Here is a 25,355-nt window from a genome sequence, read left to right as displayed (position 1 = left end):
TCCTTAATGAGTTGGGAAAACCTTGGCAGAAGCAAAAATCTGGGCTGGATCCAGCCAAGAATCTCTCTCTCTCTCTCTCTCTCTCTCTCTCTCTCTCTCTGTGTGTGTGTGTGTGTGTGTGTCACTGATTTGCACTCCCACTGCAGAGCTGTAACTGCCCCTGACCCAGGATTGGTGTGCAGGCCAGGCAGCTGGTGAGTGAGCACATTCCATGGCAGAAGGCTGTGCAGATTGCACTCCCTCTGGTGCACCCCCCCCACTGCTGGACAGCAGGCAAACGGTGCAGCTGCCTGACCGGAAGATTGCACTCCCTCTGGTGCACCCCCCCCACTGCTGGACAGCAGGCAATAACGGTGCAGCTGCCTGACCGGAGATGTACTGAAAGGAAGGACAGGATTGCCCATTGGAAACAATGGGAGAGACTTGAAGGCCCATTGGAAATAATGGGAGCTAGAAATGCCAATTGACTTGCATGGGCTCCATTGAAATACACTAGAGATCAAGAAGAGTTGCAAAGAAAATGCAGAATGGATTTTCCATTAAGGTCTCTGGTCCCAAATACACTGCTCTGGGACTGGATTGAAAAAGTTGGCTTGATCCTATCCCAAAATAAGAATCATCCAGTCCAAATAGCAAGAATTGAAATATCAAAAGCATCCTTGGTCACAAGACTGTCTGCATGTACTATCTAGTTGTGTGGAGGAAGACTGATAATTTTCATCATCTGTATGGGAGCTGGACAGTTGATTAACAGATCTAGTGTTACAGAAATACAAAAAACTGGGAATATTCACTCATCTCTTCTCACAAGCTGGAAACACTCTTCCTTTCTTTTCTTTACAAGAGAACTTCATCAACAAATTGTTTATGTGGTAATTAATCTCAGGGGATTATGTGTTTCTCTTCTTCTTTATTTTTACCTTGAGATGAGGGACATGCTATTAAAAATGCCCTAAAGTTCTGATCAGCTTGCTATCATTTAGGAAGACCACTATGTTAATAAACTACTGTAATCAGGATTAGGCACAAACCATCACAAGGGAAAGCTGAACTTTTAATATAAGAATGAATTCTTCTTCATTTTAACTGCTCGTTCCAGGTTGGAGATCTTAGCTGTTTCGCTTTGGAAGGCAACATGTTGTCAAGACAAAGACGAGAACAGATTCACTATGTTGAAAATCTTGTGAAAAGCTTTGGCGTCTCCAAGGTGGAGATGAGGCTAATGAAAAAACATATCAGCTTCCGCCACTCTGGTTGAAGAAGCTAAAGCACTCAGCATTCTTTGCTTAAGGTAAATCCATTCCTGGTTATCGTTTTGTTTTATGTTTTTCTCCTTGCAGTAAAAAAATAATAATAATCAGGAATCAGCAGTTCAATGACAGCTTAGAATTTTAGGTACATGGAAGGAAATGCAATGAAAACAGATCTGTTGGTTCCTGCTCTTACAGTAAGAACTGTCATACTTAATGATAAACCATCATGCAAGAACTATTGAGATTCAGCAGTGCTATAGCAGTTTTGACACCACTTTCAGGCTATAGCTGTCCTGGAATGTGCTCAATGAGTAAGGGAGGAGCTAGGTCCAGAGAACAAATCTGGATTCATTTTTTTTATACATTCTAAATTTTGTCCCAGATTTGCTGCCCTGAAAACCTAGCTAAGCACAGAGGAGTCTGCAGGATTCCTCCACCTCCTTTAAATTCTTCATACAACAAACTATAACCTCCAAATATTCATCCAAGCCACCACACCTAAGGACAATATTGAAAAAGCATAAACAACATTGTTTATCTAAGCTCAAGAGGCTTCGAAAGAATTTCTCTAATTGGAAGAAGGAATGCAGATAGATTAGCTACTGGATGGCTACAGATGTGTCTCCAAGACTCTTGCTACTCTCATAATTATAATACAATCCTGCGAACACTTAGCTGGTAGTAAACTCCATTGAGTACACTTCGACAGGATCCTAAACATCTGCTTAGGGGGGTTGAGACTTTAAAAAAAGTTAATTCAATGATTTTTAAAGATGTACTGCATGCTGTAACCTTTACTACTTCATCGGTCACCCTGGTATCTAATCATTCTTTCACTGAGCTCAGGCTGGAATACACCTGGGGTATCAAAAAGTACAATTATCACACTTGTTTCAAAAATCAGTGCACGGTAAAATGTTCTCCAAGCTAATTAAATAATTTAATTCAATATAGTTCTTTTCCCCCAGATGCAGATCGCCACCTCTGAACAGTGGAACCACACAGCCATCACGGAATTCATTTTGTTGGGACTTGGAGAAGCTGAAGAGTTCCAGACTCTTCTTTTCCTGGTGCTTGTGGTGATCTACATTTTTACCATGGCAGGAAATATCCTTGTTATTACCTTGGTTGCATCAGATCAGCACCTTCACACTCCCATGTACTATTTCCTGGGGAATTTGTCCTTCTTGGAGGTCTGCTATAGCTCAACCATTCTGCCTAAGATGTTGGCAGGTTTTCTCACTGGGGACAAATCCATTTCTGTCTCAGGCTGTTTCACACAACTTTTTTTCTTTGGTTGTCTTGTCATTGTGGAATGCTACCTCCTCTCGGTGATGTCTTTCGATAGGTATGTTGCCATATGTAAACCACTTCATTATGCAACTATTATGAGTGACAGGGTCATCATGTACCTGGTAGTAGGGTCTTGGCTGTCTGCGGCAGCCACATTAATTATTATCACATCTATGCTTTCACAGTTAGCATTCTGTGGCCCCAATGAAATTGACCACTTCTTTTGTGACTTGAGCCCATTGCTTCAACTCTCCTGCAGTGAGAGAAGCCACGTTAAATTATTTACTCTCACATTTGGGTCAATTGATATCTTACCTCCATTCATACTGACCATCACCTCCTATGTATTCATAATCACTGCCATCTTTAGAATTTCATCCACCACTGGCAGAGAAAAAGCATTCGCCACCTGCTCCTCTCACCTCATAGTGGTCACCATTTTCTATGGAACATTAACAATTGTCTATATCTTGCCAAACACCAGCACACTCAGAGACCTTAAAAAGGTGTTTTCTGTCCCATACACAGTTCTGACCCCCATGGTGAATCCCCTCATATACAGTCTGAGGAACAAAGAAGTGAAGGAGTCTTTAAGAAGGGCTTTGGGTAGATTTGTCTGTTCCAATGAAAAAAAGGAACAGAACACTTTGCTGCTAACAAGGGGATGAGGTATCACCATTATGGTGACTTTATGTCTTTTCCCAGCTGTTAATTGCTATTTCCATTTACAAAGTACTTTACAACGATTGACTTTTTTTTCTCATAGCCATTTTTTTGTTATTTTTAGACTCATCCATTCTTAATTTTGACACTATTACAGTGCAATCCTTTTAAGAGTTATGCCAGTATCAACCCATAGAATCTATGGGACGAACTCTACATAGGATAGCACTGTATACTTTGGCTGAAAATTCTTTTTGCCATATAAGATAATGCAAGATATTGGGAAGATCTGGAACATGTTCTGTGGTGAATAAATGTCTGTACAACGGATTTTATCAGCACCATGAAGAAAGCCCATAGGGAATACACCCAGTTATTTTTAGGATTGTCTTACCCAAAGGCACCCTTACCATATCTAGATTTTTAAACTTTTCCTTGATACAAGAGAGCATTTATGCTTGCAAGAATAGATTATATCCCTTCTCAAGTAATGCAAGGTTGAATGCAAAGGACTCCATACTCAGACTTTGTGGCTGTGCTTCTGGACAGACAGAAATTCCAGAGCAGTGGTTACTGGAATGCAATACCTTTTGCAGTATTAAGGATTTGTGGATTACTCCACTTTTCTGCAATAATAAGGGACTCTCAAGACCAGATAAAGTTACGAAACTTCTGGCAGGCATGGATTCAGACATTACATTGACTGTAGACAATTTTGTTGCTGATGTAATCAAATTCAAAGGACCTCAAGCACAGTAATTGGTTGCATATTTAAATTATTTTTTTTTCTGTTGTAGGCAAAATGAGCAGTGTCATTAAATTATACTTTGTGTTTTCCCTACCACTCTGGCTTCTTCTCCTATCACACTGGAAATTCACTTATCAAGGTCTTTTTCTTTAGCTTCACATATAACAAACTGTTATACAGATAGCACATTCTACACTTTCTACTGTCATTAATCTATTATCAGTACTGAGTTTAGTATTATGCGTTTTTATTAAAATGTTCCACTAAATTCCCAAAAATATTTATCTGTTTATTTCCCAGTCTTTGTTTCTGTCTTCCTCTAGGTGCATCCATAAATGGTATAAAATACACTAATCGTCTCTATAACTTTGTTCTGCATTCCAACACTGTGTATACCTCCACCACTATTTCTTATCCAGTACTAGGGAATCACTGTGATTTAGGGATGTGCTTTCAACTAAGCCAAACTGAATAAATACCTGACAAATACCTTATCTGTATTTTTGGGGCATTTATTCAGCAGAATCAGATTTTCTAATCTGATTTGGCAAACCAATCAGATAATCCCAAATATAAATTGATTTTATTCAGCTTCTATTCCGGTGCATTCACCTTACTGGAGCTGCGGGGCATTCAAAACTAAAAGCTGACAGGCAGTCCGTCAGCTTCTACGTTTAAATGGCCTGCAGAGGGGCTGATCTTTCCTCCCTTCCCCAGACAGCCTGGGGATGGGAGGGGAAGCATGTTTAAATGCCCCTCCCTACTTTGCTTGCTTTCCCAGCTGCAGGCCAGCTGGAGAAGGGGGAAGAGATTGGGAAGGCATTTAACCCCCATTCTCTGAAGTCAAGTGGTGGCTGAAAGAAGGTAATTTTCTGATCTTTCCTCCCTTCCCCAGACAGCCTGGGGATGGGAGGGGAAGCATGTTTAAATGCCCCTCCCCACTTTGCTTCCTTTCCCAGCTGCAGGCCAGCTGGAGAAGGGGGAAGAGATCGGGAAGGCATTTAACCCCCATTCTTTGGAGTCAAGTGGTGGCATGCTCCTTCCGTTGAAAGAAGGTAATTTCCCTTCCCTTCAATAGATGGAATGTCCCATTGCCACAGTATTACTCCAGAGAGGAGGGGGTTTAAAGTCCCTGGTGGCCATCAAGGTGGCCCACTCTTCTCACTGAAGGGAAGACAATTGCCTTTCCTTCAATGGATGGAGCATGCCACCTCTGTGGCATGATTCCAGAGATGTGGGATTAAAACGTTATATCCCCTCTGTCATTGGAGTTGCACTGAGAAAGTGGCACGATCCCTCCATAGTTAAAGACAAAGTTAAAGACACACTTTATCTAACAACAACAAAAGAGAGTGTAGTTGTGACAGCTGGTTTGGGGAATTCTATGTCCATTTTGCACAGTTAGGGACAGTTGGCGCTTCTCAGCCAAAACTGCAAAGCAAGTGAATGCATAGCAGAGAAAACTCACAACTCATATTTGAATTGTTATGCTGTTTTTCTTTTCTGCTCTGGTCTTGGCTCGTCCTGCCTTTGATTCTGGTTGGCTGTGCTGGTAAGAGGCTGCTTCTTTCATTCAGACAGTGGGATCTGTGGTAGTGGAAAATGGGCCACATCTAAATGACTTGCTGCAAATAGAAATGGCCACTCTTGCCCCCCCTCCAGTGCTCAACTCACATTGTGGCAGTTTAAGGGAAGGAGCAAAACAAGTTCTCTTGGTGGCCCAAAAATCTGCCATGACCCCGGTCACATGGGCCAGAAAATGTGGGGGGGGGAGCGTGGCTGTTTGCCCTGGAGAAAACTAATGCACGGCCGTCGGATCAGACGTCCCGTGGTTTGGGGGGAGGTGCTGATCACACGACAATCCTGTGGCGCGGCAAAGAAGTGGTGCGGTGCAATCACAGCAGCAATGGCTAGGTGCTGCTGCCGTGGCAAACGGGGTTGTGGTTTTTTAAAAAAACCGAAGTGTGTGCATGTGCCGTTGGGTGCTTGTGTGCATCCCATGGAGACTTGGGGAAAAAAACGGGACATGGGCGGGCGCCAGATGCCACAAACTACCACCAGAAATGCGATCAGATGCCCGCCCTTGCCCCACGGTTTCTGGAAAGTAGTACCTCGGAGGTACTAGTTTTTTACGACACATCTTTGGCGGGAAGCCTCGGGTTAGCCACAGGAGCTCTACGCTTCCCAGATGTTGCCTGGAAAATCTGCCTATCTTCCATCTCTGTAACATGGCTAATGCTCCGTGTGACCGCAGCCCATGATCATCAAATATTATCAGTTGGGGGAGGGGGAAGTAGCAGAAGGAGGAAAATGAAGGGTTGCATCCAACCAGCTTTCCTCTTAGTCAAAGAAAAGAAAGAAAAAGGGGTCTGTCAATGGTCCCCAGTCCAGCCTGGGCTAAAGGACCTTTGGGTAGAACGACTGCAGCCAGTGTTCCCTCTAAATTGAGTTAGTGTGAGCTAGCTCACAGGTTTTTTAGCCTCTGACTCACACATTTTTGTCTTAGCTTAGGAAGGATGGTTCCAGAGCAAACTAATTTATGCAGTAGCCCAATCACTCACTCACAACTTTAATGTTAGTAGCTCACAAAGTAGAATTTTTGCTCACAAGACTCCACGGCTTAGAGGGAGCATTGATTGGAGCACAACACAATTACCAAATCCTAAGGTATGGCTAACCTTTTACTAGTCAGGTAGGCTACCACCAGCCCCATGGCTTAGGAGCAAAAGAGCAAATCTCCTAGCCCCTCAGGGGTTTAACCAAGGGAGTGAACCCTGCAGGATGGGCCTGCAAAACAAGTTTCCAAGCACCAATCAAGCTAGCTGGTAGGCGGTCACTGGGTCTAAACACTGAATTTGGGTTGAGTTCAGTTGAAGGCAGAAACCACAAGCACGGATACATTAAAACACAACTGTGAGGGAAAACAAGAAATCTTAGAATTAAAACACTAGCTAACACAGTAATACAATGGTTCTAAGGTACCAATTGTTATTTCATCTCAGGCTGAAGGCTCTCAGCATCAAAGCAGCTCTCCCTCCAGAGTCAGCCAGGGCAAGCATACTGTTTGGCCCTCCTGAGCAAGCAATCAAGATGGATGACAGAAGAATAACAGCAACTGCATGGTGTGGTAGTCACCATCAGGCACACACTGAATGGAAAATGTAACTTCTTTATGAGGAAGGGGTATCATGGTCTCAGGCCTGTTGAACCAAGGAAAACCTTTACTGATGACACAGCTCCCTACTGATGGGCAATTGACCTATAGGATAACTTGACCAGGGTGAAAGGAACCAAAACCCACTGCAGATGGTCTTGACCCCTTTTTCCACAGGTGAAACACACTCCCTTACACAGCTGCAGGCTTATCTAAGAATAACAAGGTCAGCTTGCTCTGCTTAGCAAAGTCTCTCTCTGTCTCTGGGAACTTATACTAGGCCACTTCTGAGGCCTGAACTGAAGATTTTAAAATGACCAAGTTTCTGAGGGAACCATTTGAGAGCTGAAATTCACTTTTTGAAATATCATTATTCATTCCTCCTGGTTTTTGTTTTCCTTAAAAGAGGGATTTCCCTTTCATTTCTCTTTGAAGAGAAATCAGTGTACCTTGTTTAGCTTCATCCCTTGAAGTTATTTTATGTTACATACCAGAGGGTGGTGTTCTAGCAGGAGGATAGGGTTTGGGAAGACATTTCCTGCCTCTCAGCATCTGCAGAATGAAATTACAAAATCTTGCAGAAGTTCCCTTCCTGCCACTCTACTCTTTGGATTTCTCTTTAATCAAAATGGAGTTCATTAGGAACAGATTCCAGATTCCTAAAAAGAGGGAGAAAAATAGATCGTTGGATTCCAGGTAGAAATTAGGTAAAGAGGAATTAAGAGAATTTCTCTTTACTAGTCATGGTTAGAGTGCTGGAGTAGGATTTGGGACAACCAGGTTTGAATCTCCACTCTGCCATGGAAACTTGGGCCAGCCACACACTCTCAGCAAAAACTACTTCACAGGGTCATACTGAGGATAATATGGAAGAGAAGAAAACAATGTAAGTCACTTTGAGTCCCCACTGGGAACAAAGATACGTTGTAAGTGAAGAAAACTATTAAGTAAACACCCAAAAAAGGTACTGCTAGGGAACATGGGATATGGGCTGTAACAAGAAGGGGAACTGGCCAAAACTGAGTGAAAAGGCTGGCTGGATCCCACTGTTAATCTACAAATTCCTGGTTCCTGTAAATCTCAAAAGCATCCTTGGTCAGAAGGTTGACTGCATGCAAGCACTATCTAGTCATGGGGAGGAAGGCTGTGTAGAATACATCTGCTACATCATAGTTAATCTTTCTGTCAAGTACATTTTATCCTGGTCATCCTCCACAGAGCTGAGTGTCATATTGTTATTTTCTTCATTTTATTTTCACTACCTTGTGAGGTAGGTTGGGCTGTGAGATATTAACTGGCAGTTTTCATCATCTGTATGGAAACTGGCCAGCTGATAAGCAGATCAAGTATTATAGAATTACTGGCAGTAAAGCCCGTTGTGAAAGCAATACAACGAGATCTAGAAAGAGGCTCTGGGGCAGTGCTCTGGCTTTGGGCAAACAGTGTCAATTTGCTGTGGTGACCTCAGCAGGGTATAATGACAGAGTCCACTGTTTTCTCCAGAGGAACTGATCTCTGCTACCTGAAGAGCAGTTGTAATTGTGAGTAATCTGTAGCCCTCACCTGGAGATTGGCAACAATTGTTACCCAGGACAAAATGGCTGGTTTGGAGGGTGGAGTCTAGGAATGGAGTGAAGTCCAATCAGCTTCCATATGCAAAAGACCTTGAAACGCTGGGCGGGACTGCACAAAGCAGCCAGTCAACCCAGCCAGTGTCTTATGAGTGGCAGTTCTTCCAGCCAAACACTAAAGGCGGGCATTTTAGAACGTTGGTCCCCACTACTGCTTTATTATAAGGGAGAGATGCCAAACTGGGAACATTCACTCATCTCTTCTCACAAGCTGGAAACTCTCTTCCTTTCTTTTCCTTTCAAGAGAATTTGGTTGACAAATTATTGCTCTGTTAATTAATCCCAGGAGATTGCATGTTTCTCTCCTTGTTTATTTTTACTTTGAGAGAAGGGATATGCCATTAAAAATATCCTAAAGTTCTGATTGGCTTGCTATCATTTAGGAACACCACTATGTTAAAAATGTCACGAGGAAAAGCTGAACTATTGATATAAAAATGAATTATTGTTCATTTTAATTGTTCATTCCAGGGGGGAGGCCTTAGCTGTTTCGATTTGAAAGGCAACATGCTGTCAAGACTGAGACGAGAACAGATTCACCATGTTGAAAATCTTGTGAAAAGGTTTGGAGTCTCCAAGGTTGAAATGAGGCTAATGAAAAAACATATCAGCTTCAGCCACTCTGGTCGAAGAGGCTAAAACACTTTGCTTAAGGTAAATCCATGCCTGGTTATTATTTTGTTTTCTGTTTTTCTCCCTACAGGACTGCTTTTTGGCCGAATAGCCTATTCCAGTCACAGCCTTTTTACAACAGTTTTGCAATATTTGCAGTGCAATCCTATGGAGAGTTATACCCTTCTAAAGCCATTGACTTCATTGACTTAGAGGAGTGTAACACTCCATGGACTGCACTATTAGGTTCTTCATGCTGTTTCCAGGTAGACACTAGTTGCTGCATTATCCTCAAATGAGCAGTAGTATCAGCCAGTGTTTTTAGACTAAAGGGAATTTCCCATGGTATAAGGAAGAGAATGTGACTTCAAAAAACAAAAAACAATGAAACAGCAGTTCATGGACAGCTTAGAATTTTACATACATGGGAGGAAATGCAGTGAAAACAGATCTGTCATATCATACTCTTATTGAAGCAACTGTCATACTTAATGACAGACCATCATGCCAGAACTATTGAGCTTCAGCAGCACTAAAGCAGTTTTGCAGAAGTATGAGTCAGCAGTATCCAGTTTCAAGCTATAGCTGTACGATAATCTGCTCCACGAATAAAGAAGGACAAATCTAGATTTATTTTTTGGCACATTCTAAATTTTGCGTCATATTTGCTGCCCTGAAAATAAACATTTTGTAGCTTGCACAGAGGTGTCCACAGGATCCCCCACCCTTAAATTTTTCACACAACACACTACAACCACCAAATACTGATCTAAGGCAGCATGCCTAAGGACAATATTGAAAAAGCATGAACTACACAGTTTATCTAAGCTCAAGAGGCTTCTAAAGAATTTCTCTAACTTGGTAGAAGGAATACAGACAGATTAGCTTCTGGTTGGCTACAGATGTGTCTCCAAGACTCTTGCTACTCTCATAATGATAACACAATCCTAAGTACACTTGGCTGGTAGTAGAAGTACACTTGGGAAGGATTCTAAATGGATCTTTTTAGAAGAGTCAATGTTTTTTAAAAGTTAATTCAATTATTTTTAAAGGTGTACTGCATGCTGTAACCTTTATTTTTTTTTGGTCACTCTTGTATCAGATCATTCTTTTATGAAGTTCAGGCTGGAGTACACCTGGAGTATTAAAAAGTACAATTGCTTGCATTCAGAAGATCATTGCACAGTAAAATGTTCTCTAAGTTAATTCAATATAGTACTTTCCACCCAGATGCAGATCGCCACCTCCGAACAGTGGAATCACACAGCCATCATGGAATTTATTTTGTTGGGATTTGGAGAAGCTGAAGAGTTCCAGATTCTTCTTTTCCTGGTGTTTGTGGTGATCTACATTTTTACCATGGCAGGAAATATCCTTGTTATTACCTTGGTTGCATCAGATCAGCACCTTCACACTCCCATGTACTATTTCCTGGGGAATTTGTCCTTCTTGGAGGTCTGCTATAGCTCAACCATTCTGCCTAAGATGTTGGCAGGTTTTCTCACTGGGGACAAATCCATTTCTGTCTCAGGCTGTTTCACACAACTTTTTTTCTTTGGTTGTCTTGTCATTGTGGAATGCTACCTCCTCTCGGTGATGTCTTTCGATAGGTATGTTGCCATATGTAAACCACTTCATTATGCAACTATTATGAATGGCAGGGTCATTATGTACCTGGTAGTAGGATCTTGGCTGTGTGCGGCAATAATATCAATTATTATCATATCTATGGTTTCACACTTATCATTCTGTGGCCCCAATGAAATTGACCACTTCTTTTGTGACTTCAGCCCATTGCTTCAACTCTCCTGTAGTGACACAAGCCACGTTAAATTATCTGCTCTCATATTTGGGTCAATTGATATCTTACCCCCATTCATACTGACCATCACCTCTTATGTATTCATAATCACTGCCATCTTTAGAATTTCATCCACCACTGGCAGAGAAAAAGCATTTGCCACTTGTTCCTCACACCTCATAGTGGTTACCATTTTCTATGGAACACTAATGATTGTCTATATCTTGCCAAACACTAGTACACTCAGCGACTTTAAAAAGGTGTTTTCTGTCCCATACACAGTTCTGACCCCCATGGTGAACCCCCTCATATACAGTCTGAGAAACAAAGAAGTGAAGGAATCTTTAAGAAGGGCTTTGGATGGATTTGTCTGTTCCAATGAAAAGAAGGAACAGAACCCTTTGCTGCTAACAGGGGGATGAGGTATTACCATTATGGTGACTTTATGTCTTTTCCCAGCTGTTATTATTACAGTGCAATCCTTTCAGGAGTTATGCCAGAAAAAACCCATAAAATCCATGGGAGTAACTCTACATAGGATAGTACTGTATACTTTGGCTGAAAATTCTATTTGCCACTGAAGATAATAGGAGATACTGTGAAAATCAGCAGCACACTTTGTGGAGAATAAACATCTGTACAACTTGGATTTTATCAGTACCATGAAGAATTCCATAGGGTATACGCTCATTTATTTTTTTAGGGTTGTATTACCCAAAGGCACCCTTACAATATCTAGATTTTTAAACTTTTCTTTGATACAAGACAGCATTTATGTTTCCAGGATTAAATTATATCCCTTCACAAGTAACGGAAGATTGAATGCAAAGGACTGCATACTCAGATTTTGTGGCTGTGCTTCTGGACTTTGTGGATTACTCCAGTTTTCTGTGATAATGAGGGGCTGTTAACACCAGATAAATAAACTTCTTACAGGCATGGATTCAGAGGTTACTTTGGTTGTAGCCAAAAAAACTTTGCTTATGTAATCAAATTGAAAGGACTTCAAGCACAGTAATTGGTTGCTTATTCAAATTGTTTATTGCTGTTGTAACTCATATGAATTGCTCAATGCCTGTAGGCAAATTGAGCTATATTAATACTTTATATTTCCCTACCACTCTGGCTTCTTCTGATATCACACTGGAAATCCACTAATCAAGGTCGTTTTCTTCTGCATCATGCATAACAAAATGTTATACAGATTGCACATGCTACTCTTTGTACTGTTACTAATCTATTATCTGTACTGAGTTTAGTATTACATGTTTTATTAAAATGTTCTACTAAATTCCTAGCAATCTTTATGTATTTCTTTCCCAGACTATATTTCTGTCTTTTTCTAAACAGCATAAAATACATAAAACATCTCTATATTTTTGTTCTTTGAGTTCCAACACTGTGTACTTTTCCACAACTATTTTGTATTCAGTACTAGGGGATCACTGTGAATACATCCATGCTGAAAGATTTGCTTAATGGCATCCCTTAGTGATACACTATTCACACTCCCATGGCCTTCCAGGGAACAGTCAGGGTTGATTTCTTTTAGGATTGACTGATTTGATCTTTTTGCAGTCCAAGGGACTCTCAAGAGTCTTCTCCAGCACCATAGTTCAAAAGAATCTATTCTTCGGCGCTCGGCCTTCCTTATAGTCCAGCTCTCGCAGCCATACATGACTACTGGGAATACCATTGCTTTGACCATGCGGACTTTTGTTGGCAGGGTGATGTCTCTACTTTTTATCATGCTGTTTAGGTCCGCCATCGCTTTCCTCCCAAGGAGCAGGTGTCTTTTAATTTCATGGCTGCTGTCACAGTATTGTATGGATTGTATGGGGAATGCCTTTCTTGTTGAATTTTGGTCTGCTGGGTTGCAACATTCAAAATACAGCTCATATATCTGTTTTAGAAGAGTTATTCTCAGGCACAAGAGCAGGACAGAAATCTAAAGACTATTTCCCATACTAGTAATCTCCACTTGGTGCTATTGTGAATGACCAAAATTCAGGTGGCAGACATTTTACTTTCCTGTAGCATAACCAGAATGGCAGTGAGAAATATATTTCACAGGCCATGGTATTCCACAAGCCTATGCTTAGCAGCCATATCAATCAAAAATTAAGATGTAAAGACCATATAGGACCTCCACTGGCAAGATGGTGAAGTTATTAGGGAATATTGAGGGCATATTCTACCACTTAAGTACTTTATCTGTGGATCCCACATATGTCTCCTGTAATACCAGTACCAGACCCACCTTTTCCTAGGGTGTTTTTTTTAATGGCCTCTATGTATTCTGGATCATTTTATTATCCAACCCAAGCAGGTACTATTAAACTCACTGTAATATATTCTTTAGTACCTGCAATGTCACCCCTGTAGGATTGCCAGCTTTTAAACTGGTCACTCTAGCTATTTTACTGTAATAATCCATGTGATCTGCAGCAAATACCATGACATGAAAAAATGGCCAATTTGCCCCACATTAAGCCTCTATTTTTTCTTTGCCAGTTGTCAACCCTAGTCCCTTGCATAACTGGCAGCTTATAGATTCATCCAGAAGATTCTGATTTCTTAGGTCCTGCTGCCATCACAGCTTCTTTCATAGAATCTTATGCCTTCACAGAATCTTTATTATGTCCAGTTTCTTTAAGATTACAGGCAGGTACCAGTTCAAGATACTTTGAAATCACAAGCCAAGTTTTACTGCTCTATCCTCTATTTTTTTAAAAAAAACACACGCACATCCCACAAAATAGATGGACTCATAAAAACAAAGCTTTAAGTTCCTGAGATGTAATTGCCCCCTTATTTGGAATAAAGAGTCAGACACCAAGGTCTGGATAAACTAAGGGCCACTTTATTTAACATATCAACCTGCAACTTAACAACAAGGGCCCATGTGACTTGTGGCACAGTCAAAGTCAGGGGTCACTCTTGACCCCTCCCCAGGTATACAATGGGGAGCCACCCTGCCCCTGACTCGAGCCAGTATATGTGGCTCACACCCATCTGCAACAACAAGTGGGCAGTGCCATGGAGATCCAGCCACCAAGCCCTTCAACGTAGGTGGAAGATTAATCCATGCAGTCCCAAAGCCAGTCTGCTTTCCGAACCCCGGGTTGCGCAACCCAAACCCCTAAATTGGGGTTGTTAATTGGTCCTCCCCTAGCTGCACATCAGTCACCAGCCCCCATCCAGCCCAGCTAAAGTGACCAACCTAACTAAACAGCACCACCCTATGCCAATTCCAGATCCCACTGATAAGCTGTACAAGGTAGGCAAAAAAAACAAACAAACACATCCCTGACCACAGCAAATCAGTCAGGAATCAAAAAATCCTACCTGCCCCCCACCAATGGGTGACCAGCCAAAGCCTGTACAGCGGTCAGGGTGGGAGGGTAGGCCAAGCCACAAGGCAGCAACTGAGGAGGTGGGAGTGGAGCTTGCCGTTAAAGCACACCATCTCCACTCCCAACCATTGGCCATCTGCCAGGTAGGGCCAGATTATGGTGTAGGTATGTGTATGTTCCTTTAAGAGAAGAGGTATATATAAGTAAAATGTAGGAAATAGGAGTGAATGTAGCTGTAGAAATGTGTTTTAACTGCTATTTGGCTGAAACCTTAATAAGCATATGTTGGATTTGATTTGGAGGTATTATTGCGCAGACATAACACATTGGTGATGAAGGTAGGGTGGTTTTTCTGCCTTTGAATCCACTGCCGCCTTTTTTGCAAAGTCCAGGTGAGCCTCCAATTGCTTTTACTTCATGGAGAGTATTTTTGATAGTTATCTGCTTGCAATTAGTGAAACAGAGGCATCTGAAGAGAGAAAACTTGCACTGCTTATTCACCCCTTGGGATTAGGACAATGTATTTATTTTACATATCCAAACTTTCTTAAGCGTATCACACTGAAGGCTTTGTAGATCCAAAGCAAAATGCATTTTTAATGAGTGTTACAATTTGCTCTTTTTCCATATAAGCAAAAATGAATTTTGTGGTTCCTCAAAGATGAGCATGTTAACAGTGGAATCCTAGGAAAAGTTATTGAGTCAAAATTCATTGGAGTCACTGGGATTTTAATGGAGTAGCTCTGCATAAGATTGCACTGTCAAGGTAAGGTTTTTTTAAAAAAATCGGAATTAGAATTTAACAATATATTGAGCACATGTTAGAGAGACTTTAAGGAGTCTTTCCTTTTGAAACTTTTATTTAACAAAGGAGGACTATTATTAAAGGTTGTACAATAGCATTTGAGATTCTTGGAGATGATTTTTGATATTTTTGATTAAGATGATTTATTATATATGTAGAAATTATTGTAAAAATATTTTTCAAAAAATATAAAATTATTTATGATATGTTATAATCATCTGTGCACGGTACTTGTTGTATGTTGGTTTTCCTACTTACCGTGGGTCCTTGGGTGGTTTCTTCAGGCTCTCGGCTGAGCCGGGCGACAGCGGGAGTTAGAGCACCCCATCATCGAGTGCGGGTGACTAAGGGCATGAAGGAGGATTTGGGAGTCTGGCTTCAGTATCTGACGGGGTACAACAGGGTCTCCATGTGGCAACAGCCCCTGGATTTACAGGATGCCATTCAGATACACTCTGACTCGGCCGGGACAGCAGGGTTCAGGGTCTTTTATGAAGGCCGCTGGTGTGAACAGCCTTGGCCCAAGTCCTGGGGAGGGTCGGCGGTTCTCAAGGATCTCACCTTCCTTGAGCTCTTCCCAATAGAGGGCAAATTTACATCTGGGGACCCTGACTGGGGGGCCATGCCCAGTACAAACCATGAAGGCATACCTAGCGATGCGGCCGTGAAAGGGCGGCCCCTTGCTTATCTGCAGGGATGGGGGCCCGTTGACCAGGTACCAGTTCACGGGCGTGTTCAGAGCGTGCTAGGGGCTTTGGGCTTGCCCAGCAAGGAATTCGGGCCCCACTCATTTAGGATTGGGGCGGCGACCACGGCTGTGGGCCTTGGGATGTCTGAGGCATGCATAAGAGCCATTGGGCGGTGGCGCTCTATGGTCTTCAAGGCATATGTGTGGCTGCGTCTGGAGGGTGGCCAGTGAGGGCATCTCTGCCTCCCACGTTCCAGGTCAGAACTGCAAGAAGGTCTGGATTTTTGGGCACAGCATCGATCATTGGGCTGTTTTGTATGCATCATCATCTGGCTGAGGCAAGGATTTGGGGCTGGAGGCAGCCATGAGTATCACTTGGATGGCCCAGCGTGGTATGCGGTGGAGATTGTTTCTGCCCTGGGTGGACCGTGTCAGGGCCCGACACCAATCTCCTGATGCATTGGTGCTCCAACTGGGGGAGAATGATTTGACTGAATGACCCAATGTGTGTCTGGAGTTCCATGTGCTGGCTGACCTGGCCATTTTGCGTGAGGCGTCTCCCAACACAGTCTTCTTTTGGTCGAATTGGCTTGAACGGAGGTCATGGCGAGGAGCGGCTCATCCCGGAAAAGTGGACATGGCAAGGAGAAAGGTGTCTGGCAGACTGGGTAGGATGATTGATTGTGGATCTGCCACCCGGACATCTCCCACAATCTGGAGGCCTTGTTCCAGGCAGATGGGGTGCACCTGTCAGCATGGGGTTTGGACATATGGCTACAGGGGATACATTATTCCCTCCTCTCTTGGCTACAGCTGTACAGGCATTGGCGGGAGCAGGACCAAGCGGTTGTTCCAGCTCTCATGGCAGTGACAGCATGGGGCTGGATCCGTTTGGTGGAAATCGGCCTGCATGCCATTTTCCGGATGTGGGGACCCCTGTAAGGGTCTCAGCGTGAGGGCTGAAAGGAACAGGCAAGCGCAGAGACTAACAGCAATGGCCCTCACCGCCAGGTGGCAGGGGAGTTCACACAGGGGCAGGTGTCCAGATGAACCCCAACAACCTGCCATCCTGCAGGCTCTACCCATGCAGGCTGGCTGGGTAACAGATACCTCGGCTGGCAGAAGGGTCAGCCGACGGGTCGGATCCGGTGGACCCATGCTGTGCCAATGCCTATAACAGCTGTAATCAATAAAGTTGTGGCCAGTTTTATCCACCTAATTTCCAAAGAAACTGTGTGTGAGTGGTCATTTTGAACGGGGCAGTGTAAGGCTGGCCAAGCCTCCCCATCCCGAATACGACCGGGAACCACAAGCAAAAAGGGCCCAGGTAGGCGAGGCCCACCATTTTGGTGGGGAAGGAGGAGGCCGACCAGTCACCGGCTCAGGGAGGGTGGCACCAGGCATGTGGTGGGAAAATAGGCACCTCCCCACCCTCCCTGGGCCAATCGATGGACAGCAGGGTGTCTGGAGGGAGAGGCCTGGGGTCTATGTGACCCGGGCCACTCGCCGCCCTCACCCCATTCTGGCCGCGAAGGGAGCTGCTTGCCCGCCCATCCCTCCCTGTTTTGGGCTGGTGTAAGGGGAAGGACACAGCAGAGGGGGTTATTGTACAAAAGGGTTGCAGGTCAGCTTTGGTTGTGTGTTGTTAGTTTCGATACTTAGTTCTAGGGTACACATTTTGTCACAACTCTTGGCGGTGACAGCATGGGGCCGGATCCCTTTGGTGGAAATGGGCCTGCGTGCCATTTTCCGGATATGGGGACCCCTGTAAGGGTCATGGCATGAGGGCTGAAAGGAACAGGCAAGCACAGAGACTAGCAGTGATGGCCCTCACCACCAGGTGGCAGGGGAGTTCACACAGGGGCAGGCATCCAGGTAAACCCCAACAACCTGCCATCCTGCAGCTTCTACCCATGCCGGCTGGCTGGTTAATGGATACCTCGGCTGGCAGAAGGGTCAGCCGATGGGTCAGATCCGGAGGACCCATGCTGTGCCAATGCCTATAACAGCTGTAATCAATAAAGTTGTGGCCAGTTTTATCCACCTAATTTCCAAAGAAACTGTGTGTGAGTGGTCATTTTGAACGGGGAAGTGTAAGGCTAACCAAGCCTCCCCATCCCGAATACAACCTGGAACCGCAATCCCTTTGGTCTGGGAAAGCTGAGAAATATTGTCAGACTTCTCTAGGAAATGCTTGAAATGCAATGGGTTATTTTCCATCGAGTTTCTGGCAATTCTTAGAGAGGTGCTTGGGTTTTCCCTAGATGTGACATGACAGACTAACACTTTTATCCATTTTGTTTTTTTAAAAAAAATTAATTGTTTAATTTGCACCAAGGCCTCGCCAGGGCTGAGCCTTGGAAGAAAAATGCCCCAGGGCATCCACAGAGTGTGTTTCTCTCACCATGGAATAACTGCTTTCTCCTCTCTCCACATACAAGGTAATTCAGGAGTAGCTTGCCTCTGGGCAAAGACAAAGAAAAGATTTTCAGGTTCATGGCGTGAATTCCCAACCACTTTCCTCTGGGGGTGGGGGGGAAGGAAACCAGGAAGAGAAATGAAGCACCACTCAAAAAGTCATCTAGGTTTGCTCTAGGCACAACCTGTTTTAATAACATACCAGGTGGGCAGAGTCCCATGCTGAACTGGAGTTCCACATGCCTCCCCCCTCCCCCATTTCTCATCTAGTACTGGTACCCTTTTTTTGATCTTTCTCTTGTACTTGCTTACTGCTTATGTGCTAAGTGATTTCCTAGTTTTACACATACCTCAATCAAACCCTTTCAGAGATTGATGTATTTTAGCTTATTTGTGTTTAACATTATTTCAAGTAATAAATAAGTTTTGTCTCTTTGAAGATGATGGGAAATACAGCCGCAGTTGTTAACCAATTTCAGTGGCAGTTCAGCCACTGGTTCAGTAATTGGGGATGGCTAATTTTAATCAGTGAGACTGCAAATTATTAATCTTATTAAAAGGAGGTATTTTGTTTGTTCTGTGCAGCCCCTTGGCAAGTCTCTCGTGCCCTGTTAACCGTCCTACCACATGTAGAGAACTATGTTCAGGGGACAGATGAGCATGCCCAGTGACACACACAGGCTGCAAATCTAAACTTGTGTTTATTCCCCATGAAATAAAATGAGACTTACTTTTGAGTAGACCTGCTTAGAATTTCTCCAATAAAAGGTCAGCTGGATCTGCCCTAAATAATAGTATTTTTTTAAAAATCTAACAATGGGTGGTAGCTTTGGGGGGGTAGTTTTGCAGCACTTTGATTGTTCTAAAGATCATTTGTTTTGAGTTTAAGTTCATATACAAATGTCTTCCCATTGGTCATTTAATTAACCCACTAAAGAACTGTTTGGCAGTCATAAAAATGCTAAATATTTAACTGTCTTTCTGAGGGAAACCAATTAATCATGGCTCTAATACTCTGATACTTAAAAAAAATCTACCTCTGCAGCCTCATATTTTCTGCTGGGATTAGAGTTCTTTTGAAGTCTAGTAGGGTCCCCAGAGTAATGTTTAATTTCCTTTCTCTTTGTTTCTACTGAGACACTGGGACCACTGAATATAATAGCTCCTGATAAATCTTTTCCTTAGTTCTTCTCCATCCACAAATCAACATGCAAGAGGGCAAGAGCCAATAGGTTGGATCCAATCAGCTTCTCCACTGGTGAAAAAGGCTATGCTGAAGTTTATGGGACCTACTCAGATAAAAGCCATGTGGGGTGGGAGATATAATAAGAGTGGAAACTGGGCAGGTCTGAGTGAAAAAGCTGGCTCAATCTGACCCAATAAAAAGGTTGAAAACCAATCAATGAACATGTTCAGTTCAATTTATAGATAATATTTGTAATTCATGTTATTCATTGAATGGTTGGCAGTAGCTCTCCAACATCTTCCTTCCCATCTGTCATGATCAGCTATAGGTCTTCCTTCTGTAAGAATCTGAGGCACAACCATAATAGAAGGTAAGAGAATGCATAATGGGAAAGTAGACCCTGTTATCTGGAGATATGTACATTTGTTCAAGACATTTTGGGTCAATCTTTCTCCAAGAAGAGGCTCACTCTGAATAACTGGAGGTGCCTGTGATATTATATTCCAGTTTGGGCCTAAATACATAAATATTTTAATGTTTAATATTGATTTCCATAGCTAACATGTTGTTCTATAGAATAATGTTTGTGAAAACAAGTTTGGGTTAGTGATAGCAAGTATATCTTTGAGGATCCTGCAAAGCTCACAGACTGTAGCACTAAGCAGAGGTCCAACTCTCTTGATTCAATGAAATCACTAGGCTTAGAAAGATGTAATTTTGCATATGATTGTACTGTGTATTACCCTGTTCTAGCAACTCCTTCCCTCAGTCTAACTCACAAGGTTGTTGAGAGGATGAAATGAAAGAAGAAGGCAATAGTATCATTCTAAGCATGTGTAGGAGCTGCGGTGGCTCAAGTGGTTAAGACGCTGAACTGCAGGCTGTGGAAGGTCAGTAGTTCAGCAGTTCAAGACCTGGGTGCCGCAAGACGGGGTGAGCTCCTGTCTCTAGTTCCAGCTCCTGCCAACCTAGCAGTTTGAAAGCAAGAAATTGCAAGTAGATAAATAGGTACCACTTTGGTGGGAAGGTAACAGCGTTCCATGCACCTTGGTGTTTAGTCATGCCGGCCACATGACCACGGAAACGCCTTTGGACAGCGCTGGCTCTTCGGCTTGGAAACGGAGATGAGCACCGCAACCCTAGAGTCGGATTCGACTGGCTTTCGAGCAAGGGAACCTTTACCTTTACCTTTACCTTTTTAAGCATGTGTACTCAAAAGCAAGTCCCATTGAGCTTCCTCATAAGTGTGCTTCACATTGCAACTTAAATTCCTTGGAGAAAAGGAAGTATGAAAATGTAATGAAAATGCTGAAAGAGTGGAGGCAATGCTTTGGGTAATGATTTATTCATAGAACTGAAAAGCAAATGTGAGGTTGTGGTAGATTTGCAGATTTGGGGCATAATTCAGAGCATGTAAGACACACTTAAGTATTACTGAATTTTATGGGTCTCAAGTATTTAAGGAAGCCTGTTGACCACAGTGCTGTAAGTCTGAACTTCTCAGTATGGCATCTGCTAGCTTTTTTGGCAGCACAATTGTGCCTGCTGGTGTACAATGAACCAGGAGGACTACTAAATGTCCTAAGCTGGTTTGATCTACCAAAGAACTGAAATGGGTTTGACTTCTGTTTAAGACAAAAAACATTCTGTTTGTAACTGCACATTTGGCATTCTCATCATTCTCCCTGGTCTAAATATATATATATATTTTCCTTACAGATGCCTCTCCAAAACACCACAGATACAGAAAAGCAAACAAATATTACAGAGTTCATCCTTATAGGGTTCAGAAATCTTCAAGAACTTCAAGCTCTTCTCTTCTTATGCTTCCTGTTTATCTACATGATGACCTTGGCTGGGAACATCCTCATGGTTATACTTGTTGTAGCTGATAAGCATCTTCATATTCCAATGTACTTCTTCCTTGGGAATTTTTCCTGCCTGGAAACCTTCTATAGTACGACCATCCTGCCCAAAACTCTGGTCAGTCTTCTGACTGGGGACAAAACCATTTCATTCAACCTCTGCTTTGTACAGCATTACTTTTTTGCATCTCTGGGGGCAGCTGAGTGCTATCTTTTATCTGTGATGTCTTATGACCGGTACTTAGCAATATGCTGGCCCTTGCATTACACAAACCGTATGAATGGGAAATTCTGTATACAGTTGGTTGGCAGCTCTTTCCTCAGTGGGTTTCTAGGTATTTCAATAACCATCATATTAGTGTCCAGATTATCTTTTTGTGGCCCCAATGAAATCAATCATTTCTTCTGTGATGTTTTTCCTCTCATAGATTTGTCTTGCAGTGATACCCATCTTTTGAGAATCCTCATTTACCTTGTTGCCTCTGTTTTTACCCTTCCTCCATTTTTGTTGACCCTAATATCATATATTTGTATTATAACCACCATAATGAGAATACCATCCACCAGTGGCAGGCAAAAGGCTTTTTCAACCTGCTCTTCTCACCTTATTGTTGTTACCATTTTTTATGGTACAATAACTATTGTCTACATTTTGCCCAATACTGACACACTGAGAGACTTCAATAAAGTCTTATCTGTTTTTTATGCGGTCTTGACTCCTATGATAAATCCACTTGTCTACAGCCTGAGGAACAAAGAAGTCAAGAAGGCACTGAGGAGACAGATTGATCAGCTGTTCACAAAAATGTAGTTATGAAGTTCTACCATGGTGAGTTCAAGCCCTTAGACAAGTTCAGCAGAATCTTCTTTTTATGCTGTTTAACACAATGTTTGCAAAAAGTCCCTTCTGTTTAAAGCAAAAAATAAACAAAAAAACCAGTTTGCTTTACTTTTTGGAAATTTTCAGTTTGAAATCACCAATCCAAATTCCTCTGTACAATGCAGAATTAATTCTGGCTGAGAGTCAGGATTCCTCGAAATACTAACAACCTCATTTCCACCTTTTTGACAGAAGCAAAACATGTACTTGATTCAAATTGGAAATTACAGAATCTCCCCTTGATATATCAGTTCTACCAAAAGGCACAGCAATCCAGATAGACAGGTTACCTCTACTAGTATTATGGCCAAATGGTCATTATGGCTAGATGCTTTTACTGACCCAGAAGGAACTTTACAGAAAGCACCTTTAATTGGTTCACACACCTTATATCTATCATTAAGTAGCTGAAGGATCTTTAGAACTGGCTTGAACTCCATTTATTTTTAATTTTAATTATTTGAATGAAAGCCAAAATTGGCAGATAACTTGTAATGGTCAATCATTGATTCACCACACACTTAATTATCATTTTATAATTACTGCATCGTATTCTGTTTCATTGTTCAATAAACAGTTTACAATTTAAAAAATAAAACCAACCCCCCCAGAATTAATTCTACAATTCTTCATATCCTAGCCATAGCTCATTTATTTATGAAATATTTTTTACTCTGCACAGACATCTCAAGGTGCTAACAAATCAAGGTGCATCACAGGTCATAGCAAGAACATAAGGGATAAACAAAGCATCTGTAAAAAAAACCAAACCTCAGCTGGTGAAAACAAAATTGTAGCATGTTTCATGGAACAGTGAATTGCAGAAACAAAACATTCATAACTGACCAAATTTATACTCAAATGGGCCTACTTGGGGCACATAGCTGGACACTAAAACAAAATATCATCTATATATAGACTGATGGTTTCTTTATTATTTTACAACCCATGGAAAGATCAAGGGGTCATAATGGATAGCTCCATGATTTAGGAAAAATAAACAATGAATTAAGAATTGGAATATGGTTGAGGTTTATAAAATAATGAATAGCATGGAACAGTGGGTTGTGTCCTGATAGCTTTTTGCACACAGGAATAGGGAGGTTACCATTTTGACGAGGATCACAGAACTTGTGAAGAGAAAGATCAAATGGGACACTTGCAGCAGTGAGGACAGAAATCTGGAAAAACTGAATGGGAGAGCTGGTAGCATCCAGCTGAATGAATACAGAGGTATTTGTCTTCCTTTTTCATAGTACTAGAATGAAGTATAAACTGGTAACAGGTAAATTCATTATAGATAAATGGAGACATGTTTATTTCACAGAATTAGTTAATTTGCAAAATTCACTCCAAAGGATGCTGTGATGGGCAACTCGATTAGATGTTTAAAAATCATGTTTGAAAGACAAAACATGGAGTACAGGTCTATCAATAGTTATTAGTAGTAAGCTTAATAAATGAAGACAGTTACTAGCTAAACTCAACATGTTTAAAGGTACTACAGCACTAGAGACCATGTTCTGGGGACATTCAATTGGGAATGCTGTTGTTCTGTATTGTTTAGGCCTGATTTTAAGCCTTCCAAAAGGAATCTGGTTGACTTTTTTCAGAAATCGAATGCTGGACAAAACAAATGTTTTCATACTAGTTAGATCTCATCCAAATTCTGCAACTCTTTCACATAAATGTATTTACCACTCCCCCTCCCCAGATGACTAAGTCGCTACTGGGTGGGTGATCTGAACCAGCAGGGGTGGAACCCTTCATCTTTCAATAATTAAAGGATGGGACCCATCCATCTTTTTCTGCTGGTGAAGAAGGGAGGAAGGGCAAAGCCAGCTGCTCACCTGTGCCACCTCAACCTTCAACGGCATGCGAGTTGCTTGCCCACCCATCCTTTCCCTGTTAGATATGCCGACCAGGATCAATACTGTATATACTAATTTATTGAAGAGGGACAAACAGTGTCATGGACAGATAGTTTATATTGTTAGTTTAGCATTATAGTTCAATTTGTACATGCCTTCTTTTGTCATAACTCTTTGGGTGGTAACAGCACAGGCTGGATCCATTTATGGAAATTAGCCTGCATGCCATATATTGAAGTTGGGGACCACCTTAAGGGGTCTTGGTGTGAGGGCCAATGGGAGCAAGCCAACTCAAGGACTAACAGTGCTTGCCCTCACTGCCAGTTGGCAGGGGAGATCACGAAGGGGCAGTCATCCAAATGATCCCCAGTAACCTGCCACTCTGCAATCTCCACCCATGCTTGCTGGCTGAGTGATGGGTACATTGGCTGGCACAGGGTCAGCTGATGAATGGGATCCAGTGGACCCATGCTGTACCAATGCTTCTTACAGCTGTAATCAATAAATACGTGGTCAATTTTTATCCACATTTCCCAAAAATCTGTTGCATGAGTGGTCATTTCACACGGAGTTATAGCTGTCTGGCCAAACCTCTCCATCCCACATAAGAACTGGAGCTGCAATGGAAAAGCTGACTGGATTGTACCCAAATTCTGCATATCATTCTAATAAATGTACTTACCCTTTTAAAAATATGTCTCTGGATTAGGTTTTCACTGAGAGGTGGTAGGGAAGGCAAAATCAAAACCCCTCTACCAGTGTTCCCTATGAGATGACTTAGTGTGGGCTAGCTCTCAGTTTTTTAGCCTCTGGCTCACATATTTTTGTCTTAAGTCAAGAAGGATTGCTCCAGAGCAAACTAATTTATGCAGTAGCCAAATCACTCACTCACAACTTTAATGCCAATAGCTCACAACTTTAATGCCAATTGCTCACAAGACTCCACAACTTAGAGAGAGCATTGCCCTCCATGTCATTTTTTGTTACATCACAGCCCAAGAAATTACAATACATATTAGAATTATCTACACAGAAAAATGGAAATTAGATGTCTGTCCAAGCTGGTCCAAGTTTAGACTCCTGACAACCTAGCAGTTCGAAAGTAAGAAATTGCAAGTTCCGCTATGGTGG

General features: G+C 42.3%; 2 protein-coding genes across 2 annotated transcripts; both read left to right on the top strand.

Moving 5' to 3' along the window:
• The first annotated feature begins 10,584 nt into the window (after positions 1 to 10,584).
• Positions 10,585 to 11,577, top strand: LOC107109384 (olfactory receptor 11A1-like). Its single transcript, XM_015409994.1, has one exon. It carries the CDS (start codon positions 10,585 to 10,587, stop codon positions 11,575 to 11,577), a length of 993 nt encoding a protein of 330 aa, XP_015265480.1.
• A 4,091-nt stretch (positions 11,578 to 15,668) lies between these two features.
• On the top strand, positions 15,669 to 22,284 carry LOC107109382 (olfactory receptor 5B21-like). Its single transcript, XM_015409993.1, has 2 exons — positions 15,669 to 16,031; positions 21,328 to 22,284. Exons 1-2 carry the CDS (start codon positions 15,669 to 15,671, stop codon positions 22,282 to 22,284), a joined length of 1,320 nt encoding a protein of 439 aa, XP_015265479.1.
• The last annotated feature ends 3,071 nt before the right edge of the window (positions 22,285 to 25,355 follow it).

This window comes from Gekko japonicus, unplaced genomic scaffold, assembly GCF_001447785.1.
Source record: "Gekko japonicus isolate JY-2015 unplaced genomic scaffold, Gekko_japonicus_V1.1 scaffold101, whole genome shotgun sequence".
NCBI classification, from domain to species: domain Eukaryota; kingdom Metazoa; phylum Chordata; class Lepidosauria; order Squamata; family Gekkonidae; genus Gekko; species Gekko japonicus.
Note: the sequence above shows the minus strand (reverse complement) of the source record. Positions and strands in the feature narration are given on the sequence as shown.